The sequence below is a fragment of the Myxine glutinosa genome, chromosome 7 (assembly GCF_964187855.1).
Source record: "Myxine glutinosa chromosome 7, kmMyxGlut1.1, whole genome shotgun sequence".
NCBI lineage: Eukaryota > Metazoa > Chordata > Myxini > Myxiniformes > Myxinidae > Myxine > Myxine glutinosa.
This window is the reverse complement of record NC_136267.1, coordinates 127743859-127757050: the sequence shown is the minus strand read 5'-3', so window position 1 is coordinate 127757050 and position 13192 is coordinate 127743859. Positions and strand designations below refer to the sequence as shown.

General features: G+C 43.7%; 1 protein-coding gene across 1 annotated transcript in view; it reads right to left on the bottom strand.

Annotated features, from left to right (window-relative positions):
* Window positions 1–13192, bottom strand: part of MYLK (myosin light chain kinase) — a gene marked incomplete in the record, with an annotated part of 313975 nt that overhangs the window by 83505 nt on the left and 217278 nt on the right. The window contains 1 exon segment of the mRNA XM_078782291.1: window positions 1959–2156. Within this exon segment, the coding sequence (XP_078638417.1) occupies window positions 1959–2156 (198 nt within the window).

Sequence of the window (13192 nt, the reverse complement as noted above, 5' to 3'; positions counted from 1 at the left end):
TCACGACATGGAATTTTTAGCCTTAGACAACTCCCTCTTCCACAAGCCTCTAATTTTTATGTTAAAAAAAACGTTATCAGTCCAATCGCACTCTCTTCCACATAAAAGTTGAGATTCCATTGTCAGCTCACATCTTCCATCCCTATATGTGATATTTCTACCTCTGTTACCTCATATGTCTATTTATTTAGATTTGTTCATTACTTACGAAAATCGAAGATTTTTCAAGTATATTATTATTTTTATTTTTATTTTTGTATACAGAATCAAGTCTCGTGTAAGAGCTTACGCATTGAACATCAAAACATGCACAGACACATAAAACATACAATGAAGGAAGGGGGAGACAAGAGGGAGAGAGAGGGAAATTGGGGATTGAAAGAGGCGGATTTGGGGTGTTTTGACGGGGGTGGAAAATATCAAGGTTTTGGATGGGGGAAGATAAGAGATGGTGGTGAACAGCTGTTTTAAAGACCTGGAGGGAGGAAAGGGATTGAAGAGAGTGAGGGAGTTTGTTCCAGAGGCGGGAGAAAAGAGGAATGAAGGAGTGAAGGTGAGCAGAGAGCCGAGATTTTGGCAGTTTCGCCTGAAGAGGGTTGCTGGCAGATCTTGTGCATGTTCTGTCTGCCTGTCTCTGCCAGTCTGTCTGTCTGTATGTCAATTGCCTATAGGTCACAATATTAAATCAATCTTTACGAAACTTTACCAAATGGTGGTTGGTCATATGGAAGAAGCCTATTGATTTTGAGGTCCAAAGGTCAACACAGGTCAAAGGTCAACAATTTAGGTGAAGTTTCTAAAACCCTCAATTTTCATCCGATTGACTTGAAATTTGAAGAGGATTTGCATATCAGGTCATTCAATTCAACCACTAAGTATTTTGAGGTCAACATAGGCCAAAAGGTCAACATAGGCCAAAGGTCAACAACTTAGGTGGAATTTATAATATCCACAATTTTCATCTGATTTACTTGAAATTTGAAGAGGATTTGCATATCAGGTCACTGAATTCAATCACCAATTATTTTTGAGGTCAACATAGGCCAAAAGGTCAACATAGACCAAAGGTCAACAACTTAGGTGGAATTTATAATATCCACAATTTTCATCTGATTTACTTGAAGTTTGAAGAGGATTTGCATATCAGGTCACTGAATTCAATCACCAATTATTTTTGAGGTCAACATAGGCCAAAAGGTCAACATAGACCAAAGGTCAACAACTTAGGTGGAATTTATAATATCCACAATTTTCATCTGATTTACTTGAAGTTTGAAGAGGATTTGCATATCAGGTCACTGAATTCAATCACCAATTATTTTTGAGGTCAACATTGGCCAAAGGTCAACAACTTAGGTGGAATTTCTAAAATCCTCAATTTTCATCCGATTGACTTGAAATTTGAACAAGATTTGCATATCCGGTCACTTAATTCAACCACTAATTATAATGTTTAAGATCTAAAGGTGAAAAGGTCAACATAGGCCAAATTCCTAAAATCGTCAATCTTCATCTGATTGACTTAAATTTGAAGAAGATTTGCATACTTAATCATTGCATTTCAACCACCAATAATATTTTAGGTCAACATATGCCAAAAGATCAACATAGGCCAAAGGTCAACAACTTGTTTTTGGGATTTCGCAAGTATCCTGCAATGCACGACATATTTCTTGTTTGTTTGTTTGTCCATTTAAATCTGTGCCTCACAACCTCACTGTCAGTAAGCTAACTGTCTACCCACTAGGATACACTATTCTAAGAGCTAGGTTTATAAAAATACAAACGAGCACTTTGCAACATTAAAAAAAAAACATCTTCATAAATAAAAAAGCTAAAAGATCTTCAAAAAATATTTACCTTCATTTACAATGTTACATTGGAATAAAGGAAGGAATATCATGAAAAAAGGAGAATGAGCAAAGGGAGAGGTGGATAAAGAAATTGACTGAAATAACCTTGCACTGTGAGATGGCCCTGTGTGGAGGATTCTCCTTCTTTGCTTTGTGCACGGCATGTATAGACACCTGTGTCTTCAGGAAAGACTTCTTGAATGTGAAGGGTAAACTCGGGTCCTGTTTGCGTGAAATGGAAATCCTCAGATTCCTGTATTTCCACACCGTTGTGTAGCCAAACAACTTCTGGTGGTGGGTTTCCTGCAGATGACCACCACAATGCTAAATTACTGGTCTCTCGTACACCTGATATCAAGTCTTTCAATGCATTCATTTTTATATTTCAATAATAACACTATCTAATTGTACATTTAGGTTTCCTACCTTTTCTGCACAAGGCAACATCCAAGTTTTGAAAAACAAGTATATTTATTGTTTTATCAGCATGGTAACCCTAAGTAAACAAAATTAGTGTTGTGTTCCAAGTACAAGTAGAAAAAGTACAAATAGAAAAAGGAAAAAGAACAAAAACTCCAAAAAGTACAGAGTACAAACATAAAAAGGCAAAAGAAAAAAAATCTGCCTCAGGAATTGCACGACACACTTTTACCACAATTGAGCACTTTGATTGATTACTCATGATATCAAAGTTTATTACTCCCACCAGGGAGTAATGCATTCGATCGTGTCCGTCCGTGTGTGTGTTCGTGTGTCCGTGTGTTTGTGAACAAGATATCTGGAAAAGTTCTGAACGGATTTGGATGAAAGTTGGTGGGATGATTGCCCTTGGGATAAGGAAAAATTGATTAGTTTTTGGTGAAGCTCAGGATATTATTCCGGATCCAGGAATTTTTTGAAGGATTTTTTTACCATTGGAAGATAGGGCTCAGCAGCGGCCACCCACGGCGGGAGTATGCGCTCCACTGAATGGCGTTCTAGTTTTTAAGCTTATTTTCATATTCAGCAACAATAACACGATTTAGGCTTGAACATAAAAAGGCACCACAAACTAAAACAATATTGCTTAGTGGTGGCAAGGATCAGATCTGACGTTTTGACCACAGAGTTGTCCTCATCTGAGATTATAGGTGGACAATATGGCAATATATGCACTCGGTATTAGGTACCAATAGGGTAGACATCATATGCCCATGATAGATAGGTAGTCAGACCGATGTAATTTTCATCCTTGCCTGATTAAACTCGTGAAAATGATGTGGTCTCACCATCTACACTGGACAAGGTCACTCGGAGTCCCCACCCCAAATCCTCTTAACCAAAATTCTACGTTGCATGTGCATTTTTGAGTGGAATCATTATGATTGGTGGAAAGGGAGGTGCAGACGAGATAACATGTAGACATAACTAAAGATTTTAACAATAAAACGGAAAAGGGAGTGGAGAGCAGGAAAGAGGAGAGGAAGTGAGTGATTCAAGGTAGGAACTGTGTGTCTACCCTCAGGAGAGCCAGAAAACACTATCTCTCCACTCTCAAGACTGAACTTTCAAACCTGTCTCCCTCCAAATCCTGGTGGCATCTGGTCAAATCTGTTTCTGTTGTTTGTTCCCCCTCCATCCCCTCCCTTACCTCAAACGGCTACACAGCTGACACAGCACGTTAAAAAGCCGAATGCGCAAACTCTGTGTTTGCCTCAAAATCTTGTGTCCCGAACCCATCTCTCTCTGTACCCACCGTACCCAGTCTAACCCGGCTGCTCCTGGACTCTGTGTCCTTCTCTCCTGACAAGGTGGAGAAGTTTCTGTCAAACCTCGACTCTTATTCTGCAAATAGACCAGATGGCATCAGCCCACGGGTCTTAAAATCCTGCTTTTCCGCTCTCTCACCCTCTCTCTCTCTGTTCTCTTCACCCTCCCTTTTGCTCAATGTCATCTGCCATCTCCTTGCAAATCAGCCAACATTACAGCTTTACACAAAAAAAAAGTGCAAAAACAGATCCTTGCAACTACAGACCAATCAGCCTGCTCCCAATAATCAGAAGGTCATGGAGTCCATCTTCGCTTCTGATATTAAATCCTTCCTCTTCTCCAATGGTCATCTCTGATCTCTAATCATCAATTTGGATTCAGACCACGTCATTCTCCTCTGGACATGCTGCTTCTGCTGTCTCAACAATGGATAGAGGCCCTCAATGCCAAACAGGAAATCAAAGCTGTCTCCCTTGACATACCGTATCTCGTGCCTTCGATACGGTCTGGCACACGGCCTTGCACACCAAACTCTCCTACTATGATATCCATGGAAACCTCCACACATGGCTTGCCAACTTCCTCTCTGGTTGCAGTCAACGTGTGGTCATGAATGGATTTCTCTCATCTCCCCTTCCTGTTCAGGCTGGAGTTCCTCAAGGCAGTGTTTTGGGCCCTGTGCTTTTTCTGGTCTTCATCAATGATCTATCCAACTCTCTGGAAAATCCTCTCCATCTCTTTGCTGATGACTCCACTTTCTGCCGCTCCATATCTCAACCCTCAGATCGGCAGGCGGCAGCCTCTTCACTCTCTGCAGACCTGGACAAAATCAAAGACTGGTCAAACAAGTGGAACATGTCTTTCAATCCTGACAAATCTCACACGCTTACAATGTCTCTCCGAAAAGACCGACTGGACAACCCTCCCATCTACTTTCTCAACAATCCTCTCCAAGAAGTTCTGTCACTCAAGCTTTTGATTCTCACTATCTGCCATGATCTTTCCTGGGAAAACCGCATTTTCAAGCTGGCCTCCAAAGCCAAAGGAGTATGGTCGCTGTCTGGGCATCCTCCATCATGTGAAGTCCTTTCTGGGCACAGAAAGCTCAGCTCCTCACCACATACAAAGCTTTTATCCACAGCTCAATGGAATACTGCTCTCCCCTTTGGGCTGGTGCTCCTGCCTCACACCTAGCTCGGCTTCACGCTGTTGAAACCAAAGCATTCAGAATCATTGGTATCTCCCACGATGGAGCTGATTCTGAGGGCCTTTCTCTCTCTCTCTCTCTCACTGCAGGCAGGTTGGTGGGCTTTCTGTCTTCCACCGACTCCTCTCGGGCCTTGCTCGTCCTGCTCTGTCTGTGCTCTGCCCCCCAAATATTCCTGCAGGACGCACAAGATCTGCCAGCAACCCTCTTCTGGTGAAACTACCAAAAGCAAAACTCTCTGCTCACCTTCACTCTTTCATTCCTCTTTTCTCCCGCCTCTGGAACAACTCTTCAATCCCACTCCTCCCTCCAGGTCTTGAGAACAGCTGTTCACCACCATCTCTTCTCTTGCCCCATCCAAAACCTTGATCTTTTCTACCCCCCTTAAAACATCCCAAATCCACATATTTCAATCCCCAACTTCTTTCCTGAAATTCCTAGTAGTGTTCATTTGCTTTATACCATGTACCCCTTCCCTCCCCCTCACCTCTCCACCCCCCCTCCCCGCCCACTGGCCCCCTCTCTTCTGCAGATCTACCGATGTCCTTGTTCCCTACTGTTGTTGTGCTTGTATGCTTTCCTCTCTCCCCCTCCTGTCTCACGCTCCCTTTACTTATTGTATCCTTCATGTGTCCGTGCATGTTTTCATGTCTAATGTGTTAGCTCTTACACGAGCCTTGACTCTGCATATTTAAAAAATATATATATTAAAAAAAATAAAAAAAATAAATAAATATATATATATATATCTATATTATAATAGCCGTAGATGATTCTGTCTGTCTGTCTGTCTATCTGTTGGGTGTCTGTCCGGGGTGTGGCTTACTCGGTTTGCAGAGTAGCTCCACCCATAGCTCCACCCATTCTGGGAGTGGCTATAAACAAATATCCACCATTTTATTAACTCGCATAGCTTTGAGTCCTGTTTTGTAGGCCCGTGGTGTCTTGCTCTCCCCCAGTTTTATTTCAAATCAAATTCGATAAATCATTTCATTTTTCACAGTCGCTAACATAGTTTTAGACTCGGTTGAAAAAAAACGGGAAGAAAATCCGATGAAAGTTGCCGTTTATAGAACGAAATGAATTCTCAAAGGCCTGTAACTTCAAGGCCATTGAGTCTCTCTCACGCCTTTATCTCCAATCTAACTCACCATATGATTTCATTTTTATCGATGGTTTTACTTTTAGACTCGGTGTCAGCAATAATTGAGAACAATCCACACACGCGGGAAAATGCAGAGATATATTTTTTAAAATCGCGTCATGGTGTATCATACACCGCCCAACATGACACCGCCGGCAATGTGTCGATATATATTAAAAATTCGCTTTTGCTTTTCCGTTATGATATATTACTATTTCGTTTGATGATAGTCGTCACAAAAACGTCAACAATGATGCCGACATATATTTCTTCGTTTTTATTTCATTCAACATATTAGCCGGAAGTAAAATATGTTTCAGGAAATTACCGAGAGATATTTCTTCGTTTTTTTTATTAGTTATGTGCGCATACACTTTAAATAGGTTTATTTGAAATCTTTAATTTTCCACAAACATTCCACACACGCGGGAAAATGCAGAGATATATATTTTTAAATCGCGTCATGGTGTATCATACACCGCCCAACATGACACCGACGGCAATGTGTCGATATCTATTTTAAATTCGATATATCATTTCATTTTTCACAGTCGCTAACATAGTTTTAGACTCGGTTGAAAAAAAACGAGAAGAAAATCCGATGAAAGTTGCCGTTTATAGAACGAAATGAATTCTCAAATGCCTGTAACTTCAAGGCCATTGAGTCTCTCTCACGCCTTTATCTCCAATCTAACTCACCATATGATTTCATTTTTATCGATGGTTTTAGAGTCGGTGTCAGCAATAATTGAGAACATTCCACACACGCGGGAAAATGCAGATATATTTTTTAAAATCGCGTCATGGTGTATCATACACCGCCTAACATGACACCGACGGCAACGTGTCGATACATATTAAAAATTCGATATATCATTTCATTTTTCACAGTCGCTAACATAGTTTTCGACTCGGTTGAAAAAAAACGGGAAGGAAATCCAATGAAAGTTGCCGTTTATAGAACGAAATGAATTCTCAAACGCCTGTAACTTCAACTTCAAGGCCATTGAGTCTCTCTCACGCCTTTATCTCCAATCTAACTCACCATATGATTTCATTTTTATCGATGGTTTTGGACTCGGTGTCAGCAATAATTGAGAACATTCCACACACGCGGGAAAATGCAGAGATATATTTTTAAAAATCGCGTCATGGTGTATCATACACCGCCCAACATGACACCGACGGCAACGTGTCGATATATATTAAAAATTCGCTTTTGCTTTTCCGTTAAGATATATTACTTTTTCGTTTGATGACAGTCGTCACAAAAACGTCAACAATGATGCCGACATATATTTCTTCGTTTTTATTTAATTCAACATTATTAGCCGGAAGTAAAATATGTTTCAGGAAATTACCGAGAGATATTTCTTCGTTTTTTAAAATTAGTTATGTGCGAATACACTTTAAATAGGTTTATTTGAAATCTTTAATTTTCCACAATATAATTTACTTGCCATTTATCATTTGATGATTACGAGACAAATTCCTCTTGAGGTTCGTGACAATTCATGCGCTGCGTGGAAACTTCTATTTCCAAAATGAATGAGACGATCGATGAAGAACGCAGACTTGAACAGGATGCAGCAAGAAAACGAATGAGACGGGCGAACGAGTCCATCGACGAACGTCAATGCAAACTTGCGGGGTCACCCGTGGGAATCCCACGGGCATGGATGTGTGTGACATTTCGACATATTGAGTTAGATGCTGCACATTCATTTTTACAAAATGGTTACTGGCAAGTCATCAGATCCAGAAATGGTGTAAAAACCACCGTTTAGAGGCCATTTTTCCCCGCAAAGCGGGGGTTGGCCTTTTCGGGGACCGTGGTAGTTGTTGTTTTTTTGTCCCCTTTTTGAAGCAATGTTTTACGGCCGGATGCCCTTCCTGACGCCAACCCTTTTTGCCGCCTTCAACGACAAACAGGGAATTACCAGTGAACTGGTACTCAATTAGCCGACCTCGGAAGGATGACAGGCTGAGTCAACCCCCCTGGCATTAATTCGGCGATCGACCGAGATTCGAACCCAGGATCCTAAGCCGGCACCCTAGCCGCTAGCCCAACACCAGAAATGGTGTCATGAACACAATTTATTTACGCACAAGCACAAAAGCAAGACGGGCCGATTTCCGATTCCGACGGGCCGACGGGCGAGACGGGCCGATTTCCGATTCCGACGGGCCGATTTGGAGCAAGAAAAAGAACGAGACAGGAGAAAAAGGAGAGAAACGAGACGGGGAAAGCCGATTGGAGAGGCGAGTGAGGCGCGATTGGAGAGGAGTGTGAGGCGCGATTGGAGAGGAGTGTGAGGCACGATTGGAGAGGAGTGTGAGGCGTGATTGGAGAGGAGTGTGAGGCACGATTGGAGAGGAGTGATTGGAGGGGAGTGTGAGGCACGATTGGAGAGGAGTGTGAGGCACGATTGGAGAGGAGTGTGAGGCGCGATTGGAGAGGAGTGTGAGGCGCGATTGGAGAGGCGTGTGAAGGATTGCAGAGGAGAGGAGTGTGAGGGATTGGAGAGGTGAGGGATTGGAAAGGAGAGGGATGTGAGGGTTTGGAGAGGAGAGGAGTGCTAGGTGGAGAGAGGAGAGTGTCAGGTGGAGACAGGAGAGTGTCAGGTGGAGACAGGAGAGTGTCAGGTGGAGAGGAGTGAGGGGTCACATATTATGTGAAATAAATAAATTGTGTTCATCACACCATTTCTGGATCTGATGACTTGCCAGTAACCATTTTGTAAAAATGAATGTGCAGCATATAACTCAATATGTCGAAATGTCACACACATCCATGCCCGTGGGATTCCCACGGGTGACCCCGCTAGTATATATATATATGTGTATATATATATATATATATATATATATATATATATATATATATATATATATATATATATATATATATATATATATATATATATATATATATATATATATATATATATGTATGTATGGAATTTTTTTTTTTCTTGACGGGTTTACTTTCTTAACTCAGCATATCAATCTGGTGAGTTTCTTTTACACTTTGGTGATTTATTTGTGAAAAGAACCATGTCACTGATTGTCTGTCGCAGCAAGAAGTCAACAACAGGATTATATCACAGGTGGCGTGGCAAAATGTATGGACAGGTGCATTTGATGATTGGCTTCACAGTCGGGTATACAAGGGTTGTTGCGTTCTGTATTAGTGGAAAACAACTGCTGCACGTCTCCAAAAGTTATTGCCGCTTCCTCTGGAGATGGTCCGTCAACTCGACAATGCTGTTTGTCATGGAGTGGTGGCTTTACGAAATTACGGCATGAAACAGCGTGCTATTGCTCGGCAGTATGGCATCACTCAAGGTCAGGTGTCAAAGATCCTGAAACGAAATGCTCAGAGGGGTGTCCCTACTCCAATACCGAGGCCAGGACGTCCCCGCAGAACCACAAGGAGGGATGATCGCCAGCTGCACCGGTTAGTCCGCAATGGCCGTACAAAGTCAGCTAATCGGCTTAGGGCTGAGTGGCAGCAACTGACAAATGTGCCTGTATACAGAAGGCTAGTCAACCAACGACTGGTTCAAGCAGGCTATCGTGCCAGGCATCCCCTGAGAAAGCCACGCCTGACCAGACAACACCGCCAGCGCCGATTGCAGTGGGCCAGAGAGCACCGTCAATGGCAGCCAGGACACTGGAATCACGTGATCTTCAGTGACGAGTCTAGATTTCTGGTCTATCATCAAGATGGCCCCGTCCGAGTGCGCAGACAAGTGCATGAAGCCTACAACAAAGAAAGAGGTGGTGGGGTGACCGTTTGGGCTGCTTTTCATGCAGGGGGCAAAACTGACCTGGTTTTTCTGAATGGAAACCTGAACCAGTTCAAGTACAGGGCCATTCTGGAAGAAACATTGCTTCCATTTTCTCGTGCAACCTTTCGAGGAAACTTTGTCTTCCAAGATGACAATGCACGGCCTCATCCTGCTCGCATGATCCAACACTTTCTTGCTGACCGTGGTGTAGAGCATATGGAGTGGCCTGCCATGTCCCCGGATATGAATCCGATAGAGAACTTGTGGGCAGAATTAACGCGTCAAATCGACCACTTGGACCAGCAGCCGACCTCTGTGCATGAATTGCAGCAGGCTATTGTCACTGCATGGCAAGCGATTCCTGTCCAAACCTTGACAAATCTCATGAACAGCATGCCTCAACATGTCCGTGCTCTCCTGGATGCTTTATGACCTTCAAAAGAAACAAAAACCACATTTGACATTTCGAAGCAAATAAATTGATCCTTGAAAGTGATGTAAACTGATATCAAACTCAATTCATGGACAGTACTGTGTTAAACTTCTGTACGTTTTCCAGAAGTATCTCTTTATTTTGCACATTAGCCAAAAAATTTTTTAACAAAAAGAAAAGTTAAATTACGACTGGGATTACGGACAGTAAAATTACAGTTCAGTACTTCATGTAACCCCCACGAGCATTCAGGCTGAGGGTTGGAAGTGGGGAAGGAGACACAACTACCTCAAGGTAATATTTTTTATCGATAAGACTGATGCTCATGGGAGAGCAAGGTTGAATTGACAGTGGGATAGCGAGTGTGTAAATAACATTTGATAGATCCTTTTTCAACATCGACGTTATTGTGGGTGAAAAAAGGAAAGAATTACCTTAATATCAACTTGAATGGCACTTGGTAGAGAGCATAACTCCACCAGGCTGCACAGTTTATGTTTTGTATCCCATTGATAGGTCAGATCTGCATCCAGACCTGAACCAAAATCTTATGTTCTTGCTCTTGTCACATACCCAACTCATCCATCAAGTTGTGTCGTAACCCGTGCAGAATGCAAGATATGATATCAAACAAATTGCAAGATCTTTTATGAAACTTAATTGTATAGACAGGAAAAATTATATAAAGTATATATATATATTGTTGCGGATATGGGATTTCCATACATCCATATCCGCTTGTAAATATTCCCCTATTTCCTCAATACTTCCCAACTATCCCAAATCCCCCATTCCCTAGTCCCATTTTCTGTAAACAACACTCTGTAGACCCGACCTCCCCCTATTTCCCCCATTAAATGTCGTGCCCAGGTTCACCGCATCTCATGTAAGACAACTATAGGACATCTTGCTAGTTATTCTTAGTCTATGTCAGTTAAGGACTCGTTTCCATTAATTCTGACCCTTCGTTGCACCAGAATGTGATTGTATGGCACCGTTAGGAAGTTTAGGACCTCCCAATACCTCCCCGCAGCTCTTCCTCACAGTTCAACAACAACAACAACAACAACAACCACAACAACGAGCGCAGGGAGTGCGCGTCCTCACTCCGGCTTGGTTGGTAGGGGTGTTGGGAGGGCACCAGGCCTTCCCAACGAGCCGCCATCGAACATGTGCTCGACGGGGTTACCAAATAGGGGCTCCCTGTCAGCTCCTCGTCAAGGGCGGAGCCCGGTAACCCCCGCACCCAATGGAAGCGGCGGACCGGCCCAGTGGGGCGGAACCAACCAGCCGAGGGCGTGTCACTCCCCGCTGAGCATGCGCAGGGAGAGGGAGGTGACGTCAGATGCGACCTGAGCTTGAAGCAAGAAAGACGTCCCCTCCGAGCGCTGTGAGGCCTCCCCGCATCTTCTGGACCGTGCTTTATCCTGTCCCCGAGCCAAGGTGCACCTTGTGCTATCGACCTACCTGTCCCTTCCTGCCATCAATCCCTGTGTAAGTCAGCCTTGTTCCGTTTGTCTGTGGTCTGTCTGGGCTAAGATAAGACGGTAATTAAGTGCCCATCTCTTCTGTGTCTTTACCTCACTGCCTTGTAATCTACCCCTTTTCTCCACCACTGTAATTATACCCTCCTCTGGAGGTCTTGAGAACTGTACCCCTTGCGTCGTTTCCTCTTTCCCAGTCGGCGTGTCCTTTCTATCATTGATTTGGCACAGCGCGATTTGGCCAACGTCTGGGTGAATCGGGTGAGTTGGGGAAGAATCGGGGAAACTGTTAGGTCGCGGCAATACCACCGCTCGGTAAATAACATCTTTAACCGCGTCCGTAACAATTGGTGTCTGGGAGTGAGATACAGACCCGAAGCGCGGTTAACGCGCTCAAAATTACAAGTCACCGAAATTTGATTTTGTTTTACAAAAAAACCCGAATTTTGAAAGTCGTGCTATGGGAGATCAAGACGGCTGGGTTCCGGTAGAGGAGAGTGAGGCAGGGTCGATCCAGGACCAAATTGAGGGACATGAGGAGAGCGAAGCAGTGAGGGCGGCAGGTTCGCAAAATGGCGTCCTCGCGCACGAGGTTACGGGCGCGCAAAATGGCGCCTCGCACATGGCTACGGCGACCGCGCCCGCGACCGTAGCAGCGCCGCTGGTGGATTTGAACCTTTTTTTTATACAAATGAAGGCCCTTATGGACAAGAATAGCGAAGAAATGGAAAGCAGAATAATGGGGGTAATGGGGAACCGGATGGATGCTCAGAGTGAGCAAATGAGGGCTGATAGTGAGCGATTGGGGGGCGAAATGGGGGGCAAAATGGGAGAAATGGGGGAACGGCTAGAAGCTAAATTAGAGGGGTTAGACAATGGGATAGAAGGGGTGAAACATGGGTTAACGGGGGTAGAAAACAGAATGGCCGCTCAAGAGAATCAAATAGAAGGGGTGAAACATGGGTTAACGGGGGTAGAAAACAGAATGGCCGCTCAAGAGAATCAAATGGAAGGAATGAAAAAGGGGTTAGAGGGGTTAGAAAACAGTATGGAAGGCAAATTGAGGGACATGAGGGACCAAGCGGAAAGGGAAGTTTAAAAAATGGGGCAGCAGATAGAGGGGGTCAGAATGGGGGTAGAAACTAAATTGGATGCTCACAGGGAGGAAATGGAGCAGATGAGGGTGGCATCTGGGCAGGAGATGCAAGTGATGGGAGAGGAGATTAGAAGAGGTGTAAGTGAGGAGGTCGGAGGAGTGCGCGAGGAGGTGAGGCACTGTAAGGAGCGCATGGAGAAGGAGGTGAGAAAGGGGACTGTAAAATTGCAAGGTGGTATAGAGGAGTTGACGCTGGGAGTAGAACAGCTGACAGTGGGACAAAAGGAGTTGGGGGACCAGGTAAAGAAGAACACAGCGGTAATAGAGGGTTTAAAATCAACACAGAAGGAGATGAAAAAGGACGTAGGGGTAATTAAAAAAGAGTGTCAGACGGTACATGAGGACCTGACGAGGAAAATGAACAAGGTGGTA